Source organism: Mesocricetus auratus, unplaced genomic scaffold (genome assembly GCF_017639785.1).
Source record: "Mesocricetus auratus isolate SY011 unplaced genomic scaffold, BCM_Maur_2.0 Super-Scaffold_100676, whole genome shotgun sequence".
NCBI lineage: Eukaryota > Metazoa > Chordata > Mammalia > Rodentia > Cricetidae > Mesocricetus > Mesocricetus auratus.
Genome location: NW_024429266.1, coordinates 183,716,587 through 183,740,778, shown reverse-complemented (window position 1 = coordinate 183,740,778; position 24,192 = coordinate 183,716,587). Strand labels below are relative to the sequence as shown.

Below are 24,192 nucleotides of genomic sequence, written 5' to 3'. Positions count from 1 at the left end.
AATGACTCCAGTTCTGAGGGAACAGACACCCTCTCCTGGCCTCAGTTATGCATGGGGTACACAGAATATATACAGGCAATACAGTTATAAACATAAAATAAAAACAGCAAATTTTTTTTGTGTATGTTTTCTCTGGGTAACAGCTCCAGCTTTTCTGGAACTCATTCCGTAGACCAGGCTGGCCTGGAACTCATGAGATCTGTCTATGTCTGCCTCCAAATTCTGGGATCTAAAGGTATGTGCCACCACCGCCTGGCCCAAACCAGCAAACCTTGAATTAAAAAAAAAAAATAACAGAAAAGGAGCTGAAGAGATGGCTCAGTGGTTAGGAGAAATTGTTGCTCTTATCGAGGACCCAGGTTTGGCTCCCAGAACCCACAAAGGGGCTCACAACCATTCATAACTCCAGTTCCAGGGGATCTGGAGTCCTCTTCTGATCTCTGTGGGCCCCAGGCATGCTTGCGGTACACATTCATATTTAGGCAAAACACTCATATACATGAATTAAAAAGAAAAAGAAAACCGCCCTAACTTTTCAAGAAAAAAGGAAGGAAGGAGGGAGGGAGGGAGGGAGGGAGGAAGGAAGGAAGGAGGGAGGGAGGGAGGGAGGAAGGAGGGAAGGAAGGAAGGAAGGAGGGAGGGAGGGAGGGAGGGAGGGAGGAAGGAAGGAGGAAGACATGATAGCAGGCAGAACAGGGGCTAGAGCAGGTGGATGGGGAAGACAAAGGATGGACGAAAGAGGCTCAGACACCACCTCCCCGTCCCCCATGATACACGCACGCACGCCTCACACATGCATGTGTACGCTGATTCCAAAGGGCACTGGGATCCAAGTCCCGGTGACGTGGGCCCTGGCTGCAGTCCTGCCGTTCAATACCCTCCTTACAGAGAGGCCAGGTGAATCATTGAGGAGGGCCTGGTTCCAGGCAGCTCCGTGAGAATAACAATCCAGGGTAAGCCCTGCTATGGCTGATAAGGAAAATGAAGAGAGGTGAACCCTTTTTCCTCTAAGACTCTGATCCCAGGAGTGGTCTTCAGACAAGAAGGACAGACCTCAGGATGCTCAGGATGGCGATGCTGATAAATACGAGGGACTTAGAGCTGGGGCGGAGGGGGCGGTACACACCACACAGAACTGCAGCCTTCCTGATAGATCCAGGCAGGGATGGGCAGGGTAAGTCTAGGGCCAAACAGAGGGGGAGGGAGGGCCAGAGCAGTCACACCTGAGGCTCAGACAGGGACAATGTTGAAACAGCACCATTTCCTGCCATTGACATGAGTCTAGGAAAGGGAAGTCAAAGTCTTCATGCTGCATGCGTGACTGGAGTTCCTGTTCCTTCCCTCTTTCTACAAGATCCCCTTTGCTCTCACGCCTTTGATCCTAGCACTCGTGAGGCAGGCTGTGAGTTCAAGGTCAACCTGGTCTATAGAGTGGGTTCCTGGAGGAGTAAAAAAAAAAAAAAAAAGCAAGACCCCTTTCTCCTCTGGCTCCTAAGGACAGAAATTGTGATGAAAATGGAAAATGCCCAAGTCTTATTCCCACAACACCACAAGACAGGGTCCTCATGGTTCCCAGGTCTGATGATTGGAGTGGGCAAAGTACAGATGAGAAAAGGGGGTTCCACTCAGACACTCCCCAGTTTCTCCTTTATTGAAGTCAGGAGGGTTTCCTGTGCCCTTTCCCTGTGAATGAGACTACCCAGGGCCCTGAAATTCTGGAAGAACTGGTCTCACCCTCCTTCTCCACCAGGGCGGTGATGGGGAGGAGGGTGGCAGAGGTTACATCACAGCTGGGCGGAGTCTGAAGAAGAGTGTTCTTGATGACGTGTAACGGTGACAAGTTCGGCATGGCTGCCTGTGCACTCCCTCCACTCCAGGGCCTCCCACAAACGTGGGTAATGCCTCTGGGACTTGCATCCTTACCCGTTTCATGGGGCCCCATCGGCTCTGCAGACACTGGTTTACATAACAAGCATTTATTGGCAACCTGCCTACCTGCTCCAAGTGGGATACTGGGCTAGACATGAAGGACACAAAAATCAGAAAGCCTCGGCCCTGACCACAAGGAGTTCACAGTGTGCTCAGGGAGGCAGCTGCAGAGGAATTGAACATATAATAGAGGGCCCCATGGAAGGAGGGGAGGGGATAGCTCTGGAGAGACGGATATGGTAAGAGAGCTCACAAAAGTAATGGTCCCCTTGAGCAGAGCTCCAAGCGTGCATAGCCGCTCTCTAGGAGATGGTAGAGGAAGCTTCTAGGCTGAGGACAAGCATGAAGGAGACAGCGAAGAGGCACTGGGGTGCAGTGTATCAAAGAGAGGAGTCTTGGAAATGAAGGAGAATGGCCAAACCTTTACTGTACCCATCCTATCTAGCCCCACCCTGGGGAGTCAGGAAAGGGGAATTGCCAGAAAACTAATAAAGGGGGCTTTTGGGTGGGGTTCCCCACCCAAGTTCAAGAAGAGGGGCAGACATCTGTGTCTCTGAAGGCAGTGTGGCCAGGCCAATCTCTGGTCATGGGGTAGGAAACCTGTGGCCGCTTCTCTGCGCCTTGTTTATATTTGTTCGTTGGTCGTTTCCCAGGAAAGCTCCTTGTCAAAGTTCCAAGTCTGGCTTGGCTGATCCAAGGGAAAGGGAGACTTGTCTGAGCATGTGCGGAAAGCAGTGTTCAGAAGCAGGAGTCGGGCAGCTCAGAACAGCTCATTAGCCACTGTTCCCGGGATAACTTCCTGGCCCCTTACTTAGTCTACTCCCTCAGGCACACCACAGGCAGCTGGGCAGCTGTTGAAGGTGCCAGTGAAGATGAGATATCCTTCAGTTTACTGCCTGGGTGAGAGGACAACTCTCCTGTCTCAGTGCCCCCCCAGAGCACAGGCAGAAGGGCCAGGCACTGCGGGGTCCAGCGGATGGGCACAGGGGCCCAGGGTAGCATAGGCAGGCGGAGGGGCTGCCAGGGCCAGGGAAGGGGCTGTTTCCTGCTGGGGCAAAGAAGGCACTGGGGATGCAGGGTGGGGACAGAAGCGAGAGGGGAAGGAGGAAGCCGGAGTAGAGGCCACTTCCCTCGCACCCCTGGCCCCTCGTCCTGGAGACCAGTACCGGCTTCGGAACCTGTGCAACAGCATGAGGACCGTGATGACCAGGAGGTCGAAGATGAGCTCTGCCATTTCCACCACAGACAGCACAGACGAACCGAACCACAGGCTCCACTGGCTGCCCAGGTTGGACAGGAGCTCGACCATCTGCCCAGAGAAAGAAGGACACACCCCCTCTTACCAAGTCAGCTCCCTTCTTACCCGGGGCCCACCTGGGCCTTGCCACCACGCAGGGGCAGCTCCTGCTTATCGCGCCGCACAGAAACCCGGTCATGGGACCAGCAGAAACTGGGGTGCATCTCAAAGGCCTTCTCCCAGTTGTGATATCCATGCATTCCTCCCACCCCCAGACTTCAACCCCAGCTCCCTCCTCCAACGCGGCCACGTTATCCTGGACCCCACTTCCTTCTCCTTATCTTCTACCCCTGGGACACAAGCCCTTCTGGTCCCACAAAGGTGACCCTTATCCTCCCTCACAGGCTCCCTGACTAAGGGAGGCCCTACCGTGACAGAGGGAGACTCCGAATTAGTTTTATAGTTCAGCTCCTTGAAGAAGATGTTGAGTTTCGCAACTCCATTTCTTTGGGGAGCGTGAGAGAGTGGGAAGAAATGTTGAGGGTTAACTCTAAAGGCCTTCCTCCCAACATCCCCTTTCCCAAAGGATTCTGTCCAGGAGCTCAGGAGCAGGCCTGACCTTTTGTTGTTGATTGTGTAATTATTCTGCAAGGACAGCATCTCAAAGATCCAATCCTGAGAAAAAATGGGGGGGGGGGGGGCAAGGAGGTCATCTCTGTGTCCCTCAGGTTTACAGGGATGGCTGGTATCAGTCATATGTACCAGCGTGTATAATACTCAGAGGATCACTATGTTATGTACACGTGTATGTGTGTACAACTGTGTTCACATGCACATACATCCCCTCCCCCCACTCTACCTGGGACTTCACAGAGGGCCATCGTGAGTAGCCAGCGGAGAGCTTGTAGTTGGTCACACTGCAGACAGGTAAAAGCACTCGGTGATGAGCGGGACCCTGTTAGCTGCCTTCATCCTACCCAGCCACGTAGATGCTGCCCAGCCCACACCGGGGAAGGACCCCTACCTGCACGGCTTCCGACACTTGGAGAAACAGCCCAGGCTGTCCAAGGAGAAGGCACCCTGCAGCTTATAGTAGCAGTAGCCTGTGGGTGCAGAGAGGAGCCTAGTTTCAGAGGGCATCTCCCCCTTCCTCCACACACAGAGCCTTCCACACTTTACAAGAGCATTTCAATGGCGCCTCAGGAGTGGCAACCACAGCAAAACTGTTTAAGAAATTAAGCTAAGCTGGAGGCAAGGAACAGCCATACACGTATGTGCTCAAAAGGCACAGAAATTAAAAGTCAGAAAAATGGGAACAATGATTTCATAATAAAGGGGTTAAACCACAATGAGATCCACCCACTAGGAAAACTAAAAAAAAACAAAAAAACAAAAAAAATAGATAACTGCCAACAAGGACGGCTGGGACCATCATTTACCGCTGCTGGGACTATGAGATGGTGCAGCCACTGCCAAACTATGGCAGTCCCTCAGAGAGGCTAACCTACTACTGTGAGCCAGCTATTCTCCTGGGTGTACAAGGAGAGAAGTGAAATCATAAGTCCACACTGAGGACATGTATACAAATGTTCACAGCAGCTTTAGTCACAAAACCGCAAATTAGAAACAAGCGAAGCCTCCATCAGCTGGATAAACACAATGTACGACCGTCTGGGAACGGTGGTACACACGGGTAAATCCGGCACTCATGGTACTCTGCCTCAATAAACAAAAGTTTTCTATCTGTGTAACAGGATGCATAACAAGGAAAAGAAGGCTTGATGCGTGGTCATAACATGGATACATGGAAGGACAGAAGCCAGTGGCAAAGGACATGACTGCATCTACATGAAATGTTCAACACAGGGGGGAATGGCTTCCCAGTAGCTGCGGGGGGGATTTGGGGCACTACTCATAGGCACAAGTTTCTCTGCGAGTAATTTAAAGATTCTAAAATTGACAGTGATAATGAAAACAGAATAAAAGCCCAACATCAAAAACTACAGCTATATTTAACTAAAATCATACAGCAAAGGTGAGTAAACTCTGTAAGATGCAGACCATCTCAGCAAACCAAGAGGAGAAGAATGGGGGCATGGGGTTCCTCCAATGGCTTTGAGGAGCTCCAAGGGTTTCAAATCTTAAAAGAATTATTGAGCCAGATAGTGGTAGAATACACTTTTAATCCCATCATTGGAAGGGAGAGGCAGGTGGATCTCTGTGAGTTCGAGGCCAGCCTGGTCTAAATAGTGAGTTCCAAGACAGCAGACGTATGTATCAAGACCCTATCTCAGTAGATAGATAGATAGATAGATAGATAGATAGATAGATAGATAGATAGATAGATATAAAAAAAGAATTTAGGCTGCTTGTGGTGGAACATGCCTTTAATCCCAGCACTTAATCCCAAGCAGAGGCATGTGCTACAAGATAGCCAGAGTTACACAGAAATCCTTTCTCAACAAAAACCAAACAAAGAGTTTAGGAAGAGTTGTTGGAAAGCAGAAAGGGGAATAGAGAAGGACCCACCAAGCCAGCTGCCCACGGCCCTGTTCATGCTGGCACTCATGTCCTCCCTGCCCTCCACACTTTCATCTGCCCATCCAAGAAAGAAGGTGAGACCAGTGGCCTCTGAGTTCCCTCCAGTTCTGACATCTGTGATACCTCCAAGGTGAGGGGCAGGAGGCAGGGGGCAGGGGCAGGGGCAAGAGGCAGAGGGCAGGAGCCAGGGGACAGGGCCAGGAGGCAGGGAGCAGAAGGCAGGGGCAGGAGCAAGGGGCAGGAAGCTGGGGGCAGGGACAGGGCACCAGGCAAGAGGAGATAGCGGGCAGGAGACTACCCTGACGAGAGCAGAGGCAGAGGAGAAGTCCTGTCAGGGGCAGTCCCAGGCAACAAAGGAGGCAGCTTCCACAGACAGGTGTGACCGGAACAGAGGCGAAACAACGCCACAGAGCCCTCCTCGTGTCCACGGTGTCTGGTGCTTTGTCCCCTCCAGCAATGGCCCTGGCCCAGCTCCTGTTTGTCACCCTGCTAGAGAGCTGGGTGTGTAAAGCCCTGGGATGAGGGGCTGGAGGGGTCCCCAGGAAGAGAGGAATACAGGACAAGTGTGTGCAGATGACAGCATGCTGGTCAGGAACGTGAGGGATTCGGCTATCCCAGAGTTTCCTGTTAGGACATCTCTCTCCCAGCATTGTAGGAGAGCTCTGCCACAGTGGAAAGGGAAAGGGCGTGTCCAAGACAATGGCCGGATAAGCAGGACATGCCAGCGCTCTCCAACTTGTTTGGTTGTGCCCTGCTCCAAGTAAAAGCATTCTCTAACAAACGAATGTGCATTTGATTTATAAATTACATCCCAGGGGAAGAGACTGCTCAGTGGGTAGAGCCCCTGAATCTGACCAGAGTTGAATCTGTGATTCCATGGCAAGGAAGGAAAGAAGGCTAATGTGTTTGTTTTAACTCACAAATTACATCCCTGGAATGCTGAAAAGGTACAACACACAGTTTTCTTTCTTTCTTTCTTTCTTTCTTTCTTTCTTTCGTTCGTTTGTTTTTTGCTTTTGTTTTTGTTTGTTTGCTTTGTTTTGTTTTTTCAAGACAGGGTTTCTTTCTAACAGCCCTGGCTGACCTGGAACTCGCTTTATAGACCAGGCTGACCTTGAACTCACTGAGATCCGCCTGCCTCTGTCTCCCGAGTGCTGTGATTAAAGGTGTGCGCCACCACCGCCCAGCTCCAGCACATAGTCTCTAAACCACAAAGAGATGAGACAGAAACACAGAACTCGTAATAATTTCTTTCTAGGCCCCAGTGAGATGTTGGGTGCTCTCCCTAACCCCCACCCTAGCCAGCCCTACTGAGCACCCCACGAATGAGCAGGCCCACTGGAGCACTGCAGGAGGGCGCACTGGGCACACACTACCTACCTTCTGCTGCAGGTAAGTTTTAAAAAGAACAATTCCTTCACAAATGAGCAAAAGCCAAAGACAGGAAGGAAGGAAAGAGGCCGAGTCTAGGGGCAGAAAGGCAAACCATAGGGAGCCATCCCAGACAAGGACTCTGGGAGCCAGGGAAGAGGGGATGAGCTGTGACAGTGCAGGGGCTCCCATGCTCACCCCAGGAACTCTGCTTTCGGTAGTCACAGAACTCCACACCCTTGGGCTTAGGGTAGAAGATGTAGGCACAGCCACACTTCTTGATCATGTTCTCCTGGAAGCAGGAGTGGATGCACACCTGGAGGGAGGGAGAGGCTTCAGGCCTGGCCCAACCCCACCGTCTGTGAGCCCCAAGCGCAGGAAGGCTGAGCCCTCCTAACCACTGTACTACCCACCGCCCTTCCTACTACCCCCAACCCAGTTCCTCCTGCATCCCTCCACCTGGATGGCGGTCCCCTAGTGGCTGAGACAGGCTCTGTGTACCTGCTGCGTGTACTTGGAAGGGTAAAGGTTCTTGACAGGGACATCACTGCCATTCTCAGTACAGTCACCATAATTGCCTCCAAGGCTGTCCAGGGCTTCCTGTGAACCCATGCACATGAAGAGATCGCAGGTGAGGGGACACAGAGAGTGACCCAGGCTTCCCCTGGCTTCTTACTCTTCCCTTAATCCCAAGTGCTAACTCACACCCTGCCAGCAACCCATCCGCCTCCCCATCCCAAAACAGATCCAGCACCCCCCAAAGCCCCCTTGTACTACTTTCAAGCCTGTGCGTGGACGGAGCATCCTCTGAAATCCTAAGGCAGTCTTGAACCCTTCTTAGCGATGGAGGTCTTCTCTAAGCCTTGCTTCCCATGCCCACCTTGGCTGCCTCTATCCAGTTCTGCTCTTGAAGACCTACTCACATGGCCTCCCTTCAGTCTCCCATTCCCAATCTTCCTCCCTCCAGTGGGGGCCTCTCCCCAGACTCCCCGTCACAGCACCCTTGCCTTCCTCATGCTGATGGAGGTCTCCACGCCAGGCCGCAAGTTGAAGCCACCATCGTCCATGAAGGCTGGCTCGTCCTGCCCATGCACCATCACCCTGGCCCCTGTCACCGTGGACAGCAGGGGGATGAAGTCATTCTGCTCTGTGCGCAGCGTGAGAGACAGACCTGAGGACGCAGCAGGAGAAGGGTTGGGGGTGGAGACCCACCCTCTCACCCCTGCAGAGTCCTCCACCTCCTGGTGAACAAAGCCGGTAAGCCCCTTAGGTGGACTTGGCAACACAGAGCTGGATTCTTGGCCAGGCTTAAAGCACAGAATTGCTTCCATGCCTAGAATGGGGGCGGGGGGTGAGAAAGGACAAAACAGCCCCTCCCGGAATAATGAGGGGCATGTCAAGGTGGGACCCAGCATCTCTAGAACATAAGGCCACGGTGTGTGAGGCAGGTGGGCGGGAAGGGCACAATGAGGACAGGAGTTGCTCACCATTGTTGACTCCAGGCATGGAAGACATCCAGAGATTGGAGTTGTTCTTGCTGTTGAACGTGTAGCAGTTCCCATACATGGGGTGGTGGAACTGAGAGTAATTCCTTAGGGGGTAAGAGAGCAAGGACAACAGGATCACAGGGGAGTGCAGGAGGTGAGGGAAGCATGAGGTGAGGCGGAAGAGGCCACGCCCCTCCAGTCTGCTTCCTGTCACCTCCTGTGTGTCCCCACAACACTGGGAGATCTGCCCCTGTTCCCTCTGTCACTCCAGCCAACAGCCTCATTCTACATCATACAAGACAAGGCCACACAGACAGTAACGGCTGGCTTGGGATTTACATGAGTGTGCTATAGATCTTATTTTCCTGAAAAACAAAAGTCTCCTAAGCTCTGTGTTTAAGATCCACCCAGGATGGCCCATCAGATCTGCTGATCCCACCTGCTACACACCATGCCTGGTGTGAAGTCATCCCTGGTGTGAAGCCATCCGTGGTGTGAATCCACCATAGTGTGCCCTTCTCCCCTCCCAGAGAGTGGGGATCCCAAGGCCGCACAGACAGTGATGATGGGCCTGGGATTCAGACCCGCACCATCTCCTTGGGAACCCAGCTTCTTCTATGACCTCACTGCTGGTTCCCTGTGTCCTCTCATGTTATATTGAGACATTTGCAAAGGTCCTTGACTTTTCAACATCTGAATCTTGCTTCTCCATTCAGATTGTGACATCCTTGAGGACAGAAACCACACCTCCATTCATCTCTGCCTTATTCTGGGGTCAGATGCATGGTTCCTGGCACACGGGCAACAAAGAAGTTCACTGATATGTAGTTATTGAGTGCATTAATGAGGAGAGTGGAGAGATGGAGGAAAACAGCATTAGAGGAAGGAGGGGAGCCCTCAGTGAGCATGCAACAGAGGGAAAGATGTTCAGAACACAGGGAGGAGGAAACAAAGCCATGTTTTCCAGAGGCCTCGGTGTACCTTTGTATCTCAGATTAATAGGTCCAAAGCTGGCTTGGTACTCACAACAAAATCACACAGGGCATGCTGCCACAGTAGCAATGCAGACTGACAGCAAACCACAGATTCTAAGAGCTGTGTGGGGAGAGGGGCTCTGTGTTCTGCGTCCTACTGTCTGGGAGATGGCAGTGGAACCGGGCAGGAGGAAAATGAGGCTCTGGCCTGTGACCAGTAGATAAGTGAGAGGGGACACTGACCAGTCAGTGGCAAGTGTGGCTCTGGTTATGTGACCCTGAGCTAGCCATATGTCCCAGGGACAGTCTCTCCAACACACACACACACACACACACACACACACATTCGCACACTCGTAATAAAATTTTTTAAAGAACAAAGCCCCATCCAGGCATAGCTGTAATCCCAGCACTTGGGAGGCTGATACAGAGGATTGCTGCCAGCATGGGGCTAGCTGGGGCTACATGCTACACAGTGAGTTCCAGATCAGTCTGGGATAAGTGATTGACACCTTGTCAGAAAAAAAAAAGGCCAAAAGTTCAGCTCCCTACATTTGAAATAACTCTAAGAAATATTAGAAAGGAGGCCGAACAAGTTACTTTCTTTCTTTTTTTGCGTTTGTTGAGACAGGGTTTCTCTGTGTAGCCCTGGCTGTCCTGGAACTCAGAGATCTGCCTGCCTCTGCCTGGGATTAAGGATGTATGTCACCATGCCTGGCTTAAAGAACATTTCTTAATCTCCCTCCCTCTCTGTCAAATGAAGACCACAGAAACAGCTAGGGTAGGGCACTGAGGACTAAGCTAAAGTATTAATACTTACTAAGAACTGTATTAGCTTCCCATTAAGGTGGTAGTGATTCGTTAAATTGCCTAAAGTAAAAAAGACAAATGGGCTACCAGGATCGGCTGGCAAAGGTGCTCACCGCCCTAAGGGTGACCCCCAAATTGTCTTCTCCCACACACATGCACATACACAAATAACTAAAGGTGTTTAGTTGTTGTTTGTTAAGATAGACAGTAACGGGTGGAGGATGTGGAGAATTTAGATCCCTCAGGATTGCTGAGAAAGAGGTGAGTGCCTGTGCACAGTCCAGCAGTGCCTCCAAATGTGAAACAGCGATGGGACCCTGAACCCCACTCCTGCTTGCATCCAAGGGAAACCAAAACCTTGTCGGTATGAAAGCTGACTCAGGCATTTGGCATTTCCATCAGTGCCAAAGAGCAGCCACGTCCCATATCACAGGCTGTGATAGGTCTATACAACACGGTGTTATTTGCTCATGCATGAGTTCTGGCACAAGCTACAGCATAGAGAACCCTGGAAAACATAGGCTACGTGAATGAAGCCACAAGTCACAAGGGATGCCATATGTATTCCATGCGAGGCACCAACCTACCACTGAATTACATCCCTATCCCTTGTATGACCTCTCCAAAAAGAGCAGTCTACAGAGACAGAAAGCGCATTAGTGGTTCCCAGGGCTTGAAAGAGACAGAATGGGGAACTGCTAATGGGTAAACAGGTTTCTTGAGGGTGGGGGGAGGAAAATGTTCTAAAATTAGATAGTGGCAGTAGTTGCAGAACTCTAAATATTGTAAGACTACTAAACTGTGCATATGAAAAGGAAGACTCTCACTACATGTTGCCAAGGAAAAGATTATGTCTGAGGATGTAGGTCAGTGATATAGAATGCTTGCCTGCATGTTGCGAAAGCCCTGGGTTCAAGCTTCAGAACAAAAAGCAGAAGAAGAGAGAGAGAGAGAGAGAGAGAGAGAGAGAGAGAGAGAGAGAGAGAGAGAGAGAGAGAGAGAGAGAGAGAGAGAGAGAGAGAGAAGAAGAAGAAGAAGAAGAAGAAGAAGAAGAAGAAGAAGAAGAAGAAGAAGAAGAAGAAGAAGAAGAAGAAGAAGAAGAAGAAGAAGAAGAAGAGAAGGTCCAGAAGCCATGCTACGGAAGTTCAGTTAGACTCTGAAGGCCACAGGGACTGCAGAGGGTTTTATTGAGTGTGTGTATGTGCGTGTGTGTGTATGTGTGTGTGTGTGTGCGTGTGTGTGTGTGTATGTGTGTGTGTATGTGTGTGTGTGTGCGCGTGTGTGTATGTGTGTGTGTGTGTGTGCGTGTGTGTGTGTATGTGTGTGTGTATGTGCGTGTGTGTGTATGTGTGTGTGTGTACCTTGCCTGCTTGTGTATCTATGTACCACAAACATTCCTAGTGCCCATGGGGACTGGAAGAGGGTGTCAGATCCCATGGAACTAGAGTTATAGACGGTTGTGAGTTGGTCCTCTGCAGAGGCAGACAGTGCTCTTAACTGCTGAGTCATCTCTCCAGCCCCTACCTCAGAGGATTTTAAACAGGACTGGCTATAATAGTTAATGTAACAAAGGAAAGCTCCCTGCTGTGTCCACATGGTGCCTCTCCATTCTTGGGTTGGAAAATTTGCTGGAGATGGGATCCAATAGGAAGAGATACGGTGACGCGACAAATCTTCATGAGTGGACCCAAGGGTCACGGGGCAAGCCCTCATGAATGGATCCATAGCATCACCACGGAGTTCCAGAGAGGGTTAGCGACTGTAAGAGTGGCTATGGTTTAGTCAGGTCCGCCCTTCCTGCTTTCTCTTTCGTTCACATGCTCACTTTCCCTTCCCCTTGTCATGTCATGTTATGTCATGTCATGTCATAACATATGTCATGGGAGCCCTCATCAGGTCCCGACCCCAGGCTCTTGGACTTCCCAACCTCCAGTAAGGTGTAAGAAATTAACTTCTTTTCTTTATAAATCTCCCAGTCTGTAGCATTCTGTTATAGCAACAGACTTCCTGTGAACAATGAAGAGAGTACTTGGAGGCAGAAAGTCAGACAGCTTACAGGTCGCTCCAACAGTCCTGGTGAGAAAGGATAAGGCTCTGAGCTGAGGCTCTGAACCTAGATGTCAAGACTCCCTGCTGGGAAGGGAGGCTGGCGCTTGGAGTGGACAAAGGGAGAAGACTGGGACAAAAACTCCAGGTGGCAGGCGACAGAGAGGCTTGGTGACAGGTGCGACTAACCCAGGCTTAGCTGCCTCACTCCCCAGCTGCTAGCTGTCACCTTTAAACAAACAAAAAGTACAGGCAGGTAGAGAGCGTGTGATGGGAAGCATGTCAGTACACGGGGCGAGGTGGGAGCAGAAGCAGGTGACACCTGGCCACTCCAGTGACACAGGGCGGAAGGGACCCGCCCCCTGCAGAGAAGAGAGTCACTGCTTCAGTACCCTTCCTCAGGCAGGCAGGAGAGAGCCTTGGACACCAAGAGGCAGAGGTACAGGGCAAGCAAGCGTGGGAGCCCCTCACTTCCACCTTCTACGGGCTCTCGGGGAGCCTGAATAAGTGGCTGTGGCCTCTTTGGAAGGACACAGAGTTATCCCTGAGGGACAGTGGGATGTGGAGAATCCTTAGGCCAGCTGTGCCTCTGGGTATGTCACTTCACATGTTTGGGTGCAAGAGGGCTGACCCCCGTCATGCCCCAGGGTGTATAAAGTACCCTCACATTTGCCATCTCACCACCTGAGTGCTACTCTTAAATAGGTGTTAGCGTCACTGTCTTCATCACTTGAGTAAAAAGTAGGGCAAGGAGCGTGTGTGAGTGAGTGTGTGTGTGTGTGAGTTAATGTGTGTGAGTTAATGTGTATGAGTGTGTGTGAGTGTGTGTGAGTGTGTGTAAATAGGTGTTAGCGTCACTGTCTTCATCACTTGAGTAAAAAGTAGGACAAGGAGCGTGTGTGTGTGTGTGAGTGTGTGTGAGTGTGTGTGTGAGTGTGTGTGAGTGTGTGTGAGTGTGTGTGTGTGTATCCCTGCAATATACCCCACATGCCTACAACAGAGTCTGACATGTGGCCACACAGAAATATTTATTGAACAAACCTCCTTTTTTGTTTGCTTGTTTGTTTTCTGTTTTAGTTTTTGGTTTTCCAAGATGGGGTTTCTCTGTGTAACCGTTCTAACTGTCCTGTAAACCAGGCTGGCCTCGAACTCACAGAGATCCACCTGCCTCTGCCTCCCAAGTGCTGGGATGAAAGGCGTGTGCACCAACGCCCGGCTAAAGCCTCCTTTTTTGTGCTTTGATTTGTTTCCGTTTTACAAAGATAAGGGTCTGAAGAATAAAGAATCACCAGGCCAAGGAGACAGAAACACAGTGGGAGCCCGGGTTGAGGCCATTAGCCCACGGATCTCAGCACACCACTGCCCGCAGGTGCCGGCTGGGCAGACCTGGGCCTCAGCCTAGTGCCTCGCCATGACCTGCTCTCGGGTATTCCCTCACCGAACCAACGAGCATTTCCTGAGCCCTCGGGAGGACCCAGGAAGGAGACTCTTGAGCAACAACTGAGCCAGCAGCGACTACTCACGCCTGGTTGCAGGGGGCCTGGTTGAAGCGGCAGGTGAAGATGAAGTTGCCCAAGGCTTCTTCCTCCAGGGATGGTGAGGTGTCAGGCAGTCTGGACAGGATGTTGATGTAGTGGAAGCGGTACCACTCCCTCACCGCATCCACCCCGGATGAGTACGTCTGGTAGAAGCAGTCTGATTTGTTCTCATTGCACTACACACAGAGATCGGAGCCACCAGGGTCAAAGATTGACAGGCATGGGAGGTGTTCTGAGGGCTGATGAGCCGGTATAGGGAACAGGGCATAGGTGGGAGGGGGGCCGGGGGGGGCGGGGGGGACGACACACAGAAGCCCCTAGGAGAGCTGGCCAGGCGAGCACTGAGACAGTGGTAGGCGGTACACAACCAGGCAGGAAGAGAAGCAGGAATTCTCCCCCTTTCACTGGTGCGAAAACTCAGGGATGAAATGATTTATTCCCACAATAGAGTATGCTGGGGGTACGGCCCATCTCTCCGGGGCCTCCCCTTCTCCTTACTAGCTGATCCTCTCCCATCTCTTCTTTTAGTCTACTCCAGTAACGTCTGGGGCTGAAACTCAGGGAAAAAACCCTTGCCAAGCAAGGCAAAGACCTGGCTTACACATACACACACACACACACACACACACACACACACACACACGCATCTCATATTACTACCTAAATATCTAATTACTTGTCCTCTGTCACATGCTTGAAGAAACTCAGTTCTCTGGTTCTGTCACTGGAGGGTCACAACTGAGCTCCATCAATAAGGACTAGAATTTAGAAATGTATATTCTCTGCAACAGATTTTACTTCCTGCCACTTATCCCCTGCCACATAAGCTGCCAGCAAAGTGGCACAGGGGGCTGCATGGTTCTTTTTTTTGCATTTATTTGTTTGTTTGTTTATCCACTCGCTTATTACTTGCTCGAAAGTCCTCTCAGTCTGAAGGAGTGGGCGGGGCCATTGGACGGGCGAGCGCGTGGGCGGGCCCTGGACCGAGGGGCGGGGCTTACCAGTTGGAAGCCGATCGTCCAGTCCTTCCTGTCCACTTGGGGGTTATTGTCGCGTACACTGGAAGATGAGCTGCGCGCTGCGCGGGCTGGGTAGGGCGGAGGCGGTACGTACAGGCGCTGCAGGGGGTGCGGAAGAGCACGCCTGAGGTTGCGGGTGCTGCGGCGGCGGGCCCCCGCCTTGAGGGTGTAGGAGGAGTTGTATTTGTATAGTTCAAAGAGTGTCTGTTCCGTGATGCGGTCCAGCTCTTCCAGCTCCTCTTTAATTTCAGTGTATCTGAAAAAGCCAATGGGGAGGAGGTCAGTCTAGGGGTGGCCCACTGCTGGGCCATGGTTTTCTCCATACACGGAAGGGATCAGTGACCGCTCTGATGGCTCCAGAACTGTCTGGGAGTAGGGGTGTAAACAGACGTGTCTGCCGGGAAAGCCTAGGCCAGGACTTTATTTATTGCAGCCTGCTTGCCTGGGTTAGGGGTGGGCGGAGCTCTTCACTCCCTTGGCCTGGCCCATCCTCTGGGGGAGGGTGGCCTTTTGAAGTGCCTGTCACCCATGTCTTCAAATCGAGGCTTCTCAGCAAATGTACTTTCAGAATCTCTCTGAACTGCTGTAAAAACACCAGATGCAGCATCTACTCTCCCCTTCTCCAGAGTCTTCGCTTTAATGGGATTTGGGAGAGACCCAAACTCTGTTCCGTATAAATCCTATGTTCCCCATTCTCAATACTGGCCCTATTACTATCTGCATAATGGACATCCGCGTAGCTGGGGTAGAATTCCAGAATAGGAAACAAAGCACAGATGGCAAATCAACCTGGCTGCAGGATGCAAAACCAGAACACAAATATTAATTGTATTTCTAAATACTGGAAACAAACAGAAAACAAAAATAATATCCCACTGGGGCTGCAGAGATGGCTCTGCAATTGAGAACACCGGATCCGATGCTCTTCTAGAGCCTGAGTTCGGTTCTGGGCACCCACATCTGAGCACTCACAACCCCTGTAACTCCAGTTCCAGGGAAATCTGACTCCCTCTTCTGGCCTTCAAGCACACTCACACATGAGGCATGTACTCACAGACATACACATGTACATATAAATAAAAATAAATATTAAAAAATAACATCTTAAGTAACTGATAACTTTAAGAGCAAATCTGGTTAAAAAATGGAATAATAAGCTAGATTTCTTACACTGACTAGCACTCTGGGGCCCTGCCAAAGGCCAAGAGTCAAAACCTAAAGAGTCTGTCTCACACCTGCTCCTGCATCACATGTCACCATGTCTCCCAACTTGATTTTTAGATTCCATGCAATCCAGAGCCCAAATTCAGCAAACATTTTAAAGGAAGTGGCAGGTGGTTCCAAGGTTTCTATGCAAATGCAAGAGTGTCTGCCTTAGTCTCACGAGCAACTGAGCTTACAGGGACACGCCACAAAGCCTGTTTGCGAAGAACCTGCTGTGGCCAAAACAATTGTGGGAAAGGAAAAAGCTGGAGGATTTACACCGCCTGAGTTTGATATTTACTGTAGAGTGGGCTGGAGAACTGTCTCAAGAGGCTAAGAGCACTGGCGGCTCTTCCAGAGGACCTGGGTTCAATTCTCAGTAGGCACATGGTAGCTCACAACTGTCTGTAACTCCAGTTCCAGGGAATTCATCCTCTTTTAGCCTCCAGGAGGACAGCATAAACTTGGTGCAAAGACATGCATTCAAGCAAAACACCAATAATCATTACTATTAAAATATAGTAATAATAATACATTTTAAATATTTACTTTGCCAGGCATGGTGGCATGCACCTTTAATCCCAGCACTGGGGAGATAACTGCAGGCAGATCTCTGAGTTCTAGGTCAACCTGATGTACATAGTGATTTCCAAGTCAGTCAGGGCTACCTAGTGAGAACTTGTCTAAAAAAACAACACATATAATATATTTAAAAGCCGAATTGGCTGGAAATGTCAACTATCTTGACTATTAAATGTCACTTAAAGAAAAAGTCAAGAGTCAAGTGCGGCGGTGCGTTCCTTTAATCCCAGCACTTGGGAAAAGCATACAGATCTCTGAATTCGAGACCAGCCTGGTCTACAGAGTGAGTTTCAGGACGGCCAGGACTATACAGAGAAACCCTGTCTTGAAAAGAAAAGAAAGAAAAGAAAAGAAAAGAAAAGAAAAGAAAAGAAGACTCCCAGCACCAGTGAACTGAGCCACTGCCAAAGATGTGGGATTAGTGCATCTGGGGTCTGACACAAATACCATTTTGCTTTGTTTTGTTTGTTTTTGTGGTCCCCAGGACCAAATTCAGGGTCTCATAAACGCTGGGCAATTCCTCCACCCTCCACCACTGAGCCATACCTGCAGCCCGAGACTATCTAAAAGCTCATCCATGGTCCTAATGTACCACCACCCAGTTCAAAGCCACCCAGTCCTCGCCTTTGAGCTCTGTTTTCATCCTGAAAGTCCAGCTAGCTGGACCCTAGGCCACCCCCTTTTTGTACCCAGGCCCTCATCCCTTCTCAGGAGAAAACAGAGCTCAGGTCCAAGGTGTGTGTGTGTTCATGATTCAGCATTGATGATTTCAAAAATGGTCATGCCAGCTAGTATGAGCACTTAGTCAGACACATCCATTACATATACCATTCAATGATCTGGGCTAATACCATCGTGAAGCCCTTTTCCAAGATAAAATGGCCAGGACATGAGTCAGAATGTGCTCCAACCCTTTTTTACCCCAGAAAGACCACTAGAGCACACACACACACACACACACACACACACACACACACACACACACACACACACACACTGCCCCCTGCTGGAAGGGCACTCTGGTGCCTCAGCTATAAATGTTGGATAAGGAATCCAACTTTCGTGATTCCCAGCCTTGGCTGCCCATTTGTAGAATGGGCACAGCACTAGGTCAGCCTGCCACACAGTTCCAGAGAGATAAAATGAAGGAGTACTCAGGGACACAAAGTGAAGGTGACCAGGCCTCAGGAAGACAAGCAGAGCCTGACGCCTAGGGAAGTGTCTCTTCACTTTCTCAAAGTCGTACAGGAAGGGTCCAGGTCCCCAGCCCTGCTGGAATTACTTCTATGATACGAGTCACCACCCTTTCCCTCAGCACTATATTACCACTTCTCTGTCTTCATGAAACTCTTCCTCACTGAGCCCATGTCATCCCTGAGCCAAATTCTTCTCAGTGACAATCCAGGCATTCAGCTTCCTCTGGCCTCTTCTGGACTGGGTGCCAATGAGCACACACCCAACAGTCTGGTCTCCCAACCCTTGATCCTCACCCATGTCAAGTTCCATGCAGGGATTTCTCCCTCCCCAAGGACACTCCTCTCCCTAGTATTCCCATGTCACCTTCCCAAGCACTTGTCTGACAGGATTCAGACCTCCCTCTGACTGGTGCTAGTGCTGAGCTGACCACAGAGCAAAGCACAGGTCTTGCCCTGAGACCAGGGCCTAGACGGGAGTCAAGGCGCTTTCCACAGATGCTCATGAGATGGTTCACCCCATGTGGCTTTGACTCCCTTCCTGGGCCATGCTCATTACCCTCCCTCCCTTCTGTCTGTCTGTCTGTCTGTCTGTGTCTGTCTGTCTGTCTGTCAGGGAACCCACCTGTGGGAGAAGGGAGGTGGGTGAACTCCCTTCTCCTAATACAATTCAGTCAGACCTTACTGTCTTCATTCCACAACTCAGGAAACCAAAGCCCAACTATAGGCAACTACCTTAGGGTCACTCATCCAGAAATGCTGATGCTAAGCTTTGAACCTAGGCTTCTTAGACTCCACAGTCCCTGATTTTCCCACTACTCCTGGCTGAGGAGTGTTCGAAATTGGCCACCAGCATCTCCTTTCCCTGAAGATAGCCTCCCCTCTGACTTCTCTGTAAATGACAGGCTGGCAAACACAGGAATCCTAAGAGCTTTGGAGGCTGACACACCTATTGTCCCATCTATGTTTGCCCCATATATTTGATGGGCTCCAAAACACCCACCCAGAGACCTCCAGAGCATTTTCTGCTAGCACTCTGGAACACCTGGCAGAGCTGGGAACGAGAGACAAACCAGTCTCCTTCCCTGACGGTGTATACCGTGTGCTTAGCCCTACTCTCAGCTTCATCCAGAAGAGTCTTGACTTTCTCTGATCACTTTCCCAGGCCCTTGTCTCCCAAGCAGCTCTGAACAATGCTAAGGGGCACACACACAGACCCTAAAGCCTCAGCTTGTATCACGATACAGTCACATGTAGATGCCCAACACACAGTCCCTCTCCCTCCTGACTGGGGAACCTTGCTGTAGCCTCTAAGCAGGATCCATTATTTCTTTAGGAAGAGTTGAACATAACAAACCTCGCTGCAATCTCTCAGGCTGTCGCGATGATGCTGTGTAGAATTCCACATTTTAATGAGCTGGCCCAGACCACGTAGAATCTGACCCCTAGTGACCTCAGACATCTTTTATGGATAATCAGTCCCCAAAATAACAGCTCATGCTATAAAACTTTTTCCTCAGCAATACAACAAGGTGTACGCCTTGTCGTTGAAGTGTGATAGCACATGGAGATGGCAGAGAGTTTCTGCTTCCCAGTGGGCTAATAATATATGAAAAGGACTAAGCATCACTCTTGGTAGAGTGGGTGCTATTCAACTGCAGTTGGTGTTTGTTACCATGGGTATTCGTTATTAGAGATAAGTGCCATTCGTTACAGGGGAGTACATCTGCCAATCACCGTGTGACCTCTTGGTTGTAAGGAAAGTACCAGAAGAGTCCTAAAGACCCAGATTCTGATAATTACTCCTCTCAACAGCTGCTGGCTTTTAGTTTCTTTCTACTTGTAGGTTCTTGGAGTCTCAGTTTTTCTCGTCTGTCCTTCTTATTCAGGAAGCCCGACAGGGGCCGGTGAGATGGCTTGCTGACATCAGCTGAGCAATGCGAGTTCGTTCCCCAGGGCAGAACCCAGGTAAAAGGAGAGAACAGGCGCCACGACGCACGAGCCCCCACCCATACACAAACACACACAGCGTAGCCTATGCACAAACTCCCACTGAACCCCAGCGCCAGAGTGCCTGACAGAGAAGGGCCTGACCACTGGCCAGCCCGGGGCTCTGCCCTCAGTCTGGGCTCTCCCTGCCAGACACTGAGTAAAGCCTGGCATCCAGACTGAGGAGACAGTGCGGGTCAAGGGGGCTCTCCAGCTTAAAGCCCCAGCTCCTTCTGTGGTTCTCTGAGAAATGGCCCTCTGTTGCACCACTCTTGATGCTAAGCCCCTTGCTCTGCCATCTCCAGAAGAGAAAGTCCATATGTAGTCTTCTCTGTTCAAAAGTTCCAAGCTCTTCCTTGGTTTTATTTTGTTGTTGGCCAAGGATTACACATAGCCCATCGTGCCTCAAACTCAAGTTGTACCCGGGGCTAACCTTGAACTCCCATTCTCCGGTCTTTATTTCCCAAGCGCTAGAGTTACTGGCATGCGCCACCAGGCCTGGGTAAATTCTTCCTTAGGCCCAGGCCTAAGTTGCATATGCTTGTAGGTTCTGTTGCCCATGGATGTAGAGATGACCATCATTCTCCTTCCAGTGTAAACCAGCACATTGCTTAAATCCCCCTCAGCGGGTGGACACCCCAGGGTGACTATGCTCTACTCCAGGCTCCTGTGGGCCTCTCATCCCAGATCCAGTCCCTCCCTCTGGCAACAGCCATGACTCACACTCAGGCCAGCCATCACCAGGCTGCCCCAGCCTGTCTGCTGCCTCTGTCTCTCTCAGTGGCCCTGCCTCTCCTCCCCTGCACTCCGAGGCGGGAGTCCCCTTCTTTCTGCTGCTCTTCCTTCTGGGATCCTACCAGCTGCCCCACCTTGGGAAGCCTTGCTGTCACGTGAGAGGAAGCTCTGAAGTCACGCTTGACTGCCAACCCAAGAGGCACTAGCTCTTAGATAGGAGTGACTGTTGCATCCCGGTGTTACCAACTTGCCTACCCGTCTGAGTATTATAACTCTGTTTCCTCATCTATAAAATGGCGGGAATAATGGTACATATTACCCAAGTCTGTTGTGGGGATTAAATCATTTCCTAATATTTCTTTTCTTTAAAGTCAGACACCTGGGCAGGTGACCAGGGCAGCTGAGCCAGAATTATGTACATACATTCAGCCTGGGTCTTTGGGAACAGCTAACAACACTATGTAGCTCTGGCTGGTCAGGAACAACTAGGTTGGTCTTCAGCTCACAGAGATCTGGATGCCTCTGTCCCCAGAGTGTTGGGGTTAAAGGCATAAGCCACCACACCTGGCCCATTTAATAATATTTCATTCCAAGTTAGATTCATCTGGAAAACTATCTGGGATATAAACATGTATTAACAGCATTGTTACTGTTATTTTTCTTCATTATTAACTATACAGCTTTGGATCTAATTACTTCATCTTGTTGAACATCAATTATCTTCATCTGAAAACTGTAAATAACACAGGTGTGGTAGCAAGTGCCCTAATATCCCAGGAGTTCAAGGCCAATCTGGGTTGTATTGAGATCCTGTTAAAAAAAAAAAAAAAGAAAGCAACAAAGGAAATGCACAAAAATGCCTACCTCTCTAGGCTTTTCAGGATTAAGGAGCCAGTGTTTAAAAATCACCCAACGTGGAGCCATGTACATAGTAGGTCTTCAGTTTCCTCCTGTGTTTGGAAACCCTTCCCTTGTCCCTCCTCCCTTCGGTGTGTTCTCTCCCTCTTCCCCCCGCAGTCACCTTCCTGTAAGACGGAAATTTTCTGTGTGGACAGCTGTTCTCCAGTCTGGGGACAATGTGTGTCCACTCCCTGGGGTTTCATCCTGGCCTGTCCAGGGCCATGCACCCAGCAGAACCTTAGAAAATATGCAGACCATAACAGACTCACCCCAGCCTTCCCATACATATCTCCTCATCTTCCAGACCACAAATATTTATTGAGTGTCTACTACCTCCTTCCGGGCCCCCGGCCCCTCCCCTGACAGCACTTCCTGACTATTCCGTCCCCCACTCTGCTTGGCCTAAGGTCAAAAAGAACTGAGAAGGCCTGAGGTGGAGGGAGGGAGCAACCCCAGCCTGGAAATAAAGGTAAACAAGTGACAGGAAACTCCACTTTCTCCAAGTCCCACCTCTTGAGTCTAGGACAAGGCCGAGTTTGGGGACCAAACTAGCAGGATGAATCAGGACTCTGTCAGCCCGGTGACTGTTGACTCCTCTCTTGGCCTCAGTTTCCTGGGTGTGAAATGAGGATCACACTGGTCCCCGTCCCACGTCTTTGAGAATGACACAAGGAGACTGCTCAGCTTAGTAAGTGACTCCTACTGTGTTCATTACATGGGGGCAGTTTTGCCTTTCCAGAACAGGACTTCCCAACCCTGGTTAGTCCATGACACATCTTTGGGCCTGACAGGCTACCTGAGGGAGCCTCCACCCGCGTGCAGCGTGTGACCAATCCCGACCTTCCATAGTTGCCTGCATTCCTGAGGTGTGTGCTCACACACATTCACCTCATTCAAACACTCGGAAGGGACCTCACACTCCTTGAAGGCAGACCAGCTCGGTTTTTATTGTACTAATCACGGTGTGCTGCTGTATTTGTTTACGCTCCTGTGTCTCCCGCCCTGTTCTAGTTTTCCATCCCCAGTACCTAGTAAAGCACCTGGCCCTCAATAAAGGTCGCTGGATTATCAACAAGTCTCTTCTGCCCGGTGCCTAGCACTGTTTAACTGAGTGAACACAGACGGTATGCACAGGCGCCCAGCCCTGCCCTCCTCTCTTCCCCATGGTACCAGTCCAGTGTCCAGACCCAAACTGGCAAAGAACACTGCTGAAACCCAAAACTTCAGACCACCAAAGCCCTTGAAGGTCGGAGACCTGGGCAGGCGGCTAAGACAGCTGAGCGCAGCTCACCTGCACATAGCAGGCTGGGACTTTGGGGACATCTGACACGGAGACTCCCATCCCACCCTCCTACCTTCATCCCACGCCCATGTTATGTACTCCACAGCACGGCAAACTTCCCTTCTGTACAGAGACCTTATCCACCGCCACAGCACCTGCAAGACCTTGACCTCGGCCCGCTGGCCTTGTGGCCCCAGCACCGCTCTTGTTTGCTTCGCGCTGCTGAGGGTGGAACTCTGGGCCTCGTGCATGCTACGCACATGCTGTACCATTGAGCCCCCGCCCCCACACACACACCCCGCCACACAACCACGGCACCCGAACCACAGCACGGGACCGACTGACCTGTAGGGATTAAGGGTGCAGACAGTGACGGCAGGGAAGACCAGCTTGTCTGAATTGAGGTTGATGTTGAGGCTGACAGGGTAGCTGAAGTACTCTTCGAACAGCAAGGCAAACTGCCAGTACATCACGCCGAAGGTGCTGAGCCACAGCACTGCCCAGAAGGCCGTCTTCATGCGGTTGTGCTTGGAGCACACCAGACGGATGGCGCCATGGATGGTGGTGTTGTTGCAGAAGAACTGGAAGAGCTCTCGGTAGGAGCGGTGGAACTCGATCAGCGCCTCCTCCTCCTCGGTGGGCTGGGGTTGCGGGGGCGCTGAGGGTTCGGGGCCCAGGCCCTGCTCTTCCCGCTTGTCTCCCTTCCCCAGCCCTTGCATGGACTGAGGAGGACAAGGGTCTTGCTCCTTGAACTTGTTGCCCTTCATGGAGCCCTTAGGTGAGTTGGGGAGGTGAGGGTCTAGGTCAAGGCTGAGCTCGGGGCTCTGGTGCGGTCCAGCAGCAGCAGCAGCATGAAGGTAGAACGGAGGCGCTCCTGACCGTGCCCGCATCCCGGGCTGAGTCCACTCTCCCCCTGTCCCCCCACCCTCCTCCACCTTTCCAGGAGCCAGCTGACCTTCTGGGGTTGGGGCCAGGCAGGCAGCACCGAGCTTCACAGCCACCTGCGCTTGCCCACTAGCGCCTCCTGGATCTCCACAGCAGGCACTCTGCCCGGCTTAGCAGCCTCTCCCTCTCGCCCTTTTCCTCCCAGACTGTGTGACTGGCTCCAGTTTTCACGTCCTCTTGGCCCAGCTGCCACCTGCTTCTCTTTGGGTCTCCCTCTCTGTGCCAGGCTCTCTGATCCCGCCCAGCTTCCTCCCCTGCCTTCCGTGTATCTCCTCCTGGGCCCTCTTCTCTGGGCTCTAGCCCTGGCCTCCAGCTCCCTGCTACCTCCTTCTCTGACTCAGGAACGGCAGGACTGCAAGGAGGCCTGAGCTGCCGCCTGATCCCAGGTGTGGCTCGGCAGGGACTGGTTCC

At 51.2% G+C, this 24,192-nt stretch overlaps 1 protein-coding gene across 2 annotated transcripts; it reads right to left on the bottom strand.

The window, feature by feature from the left end:
• Nucleotides 1–1,960: 1,960 nt before the first annotated feature.
• Scnn1a (sodium channel epithelial 1 subunit alpha) lies at nucleotides 1,961–24,190 on the bottom strand. Of its 2 annotated transcripts, XM_040739424.1 has the most exons (13): nucleotides 23,182–24,190; nucleotides 14,935–15,208; nucleotides 13,919–14,109; nucleotides 8,566–8,669; nucleotides 8,086–8,249; nucleotides 7,580–7,678; nucleotides 7,277–7,394; nucleotides 4,191–4,269; nucleotides 4,026–4,083; nucleotides 3,786–3,841; nucleotides 3,596–3,671; nucleotides 3,096–3,238; nucleotides 1,961–2,617 (listed from the first exon to the last, which is right to left on the bottom strand). In XM_040739424.1, the coding sequence occupies exons 1-13, from the start codon at nucleotides 23,724–23,726 to the stop codon at nucleotides 2,455–2,457; spliced, it is 2,070 nt and encodes a 689-aa protein (XP_040595358.1). In that variant the 5' UTR covers nucleotides 23,727–24,190; the 3' UTR covers nucleotides 1,961–2,454. The 2 variants fall into 2 exon arrangements, with proteins under 2 accessions (XP_040595358.1, XP_040595357.1); XM_040739423.1 differs by having other exon boundaries at nucleotides 2,474–3,238; nucleotides 23,182–24,189.
• Nucleotides 24,191–24,192: the final 2 nt, after the last annotated feature.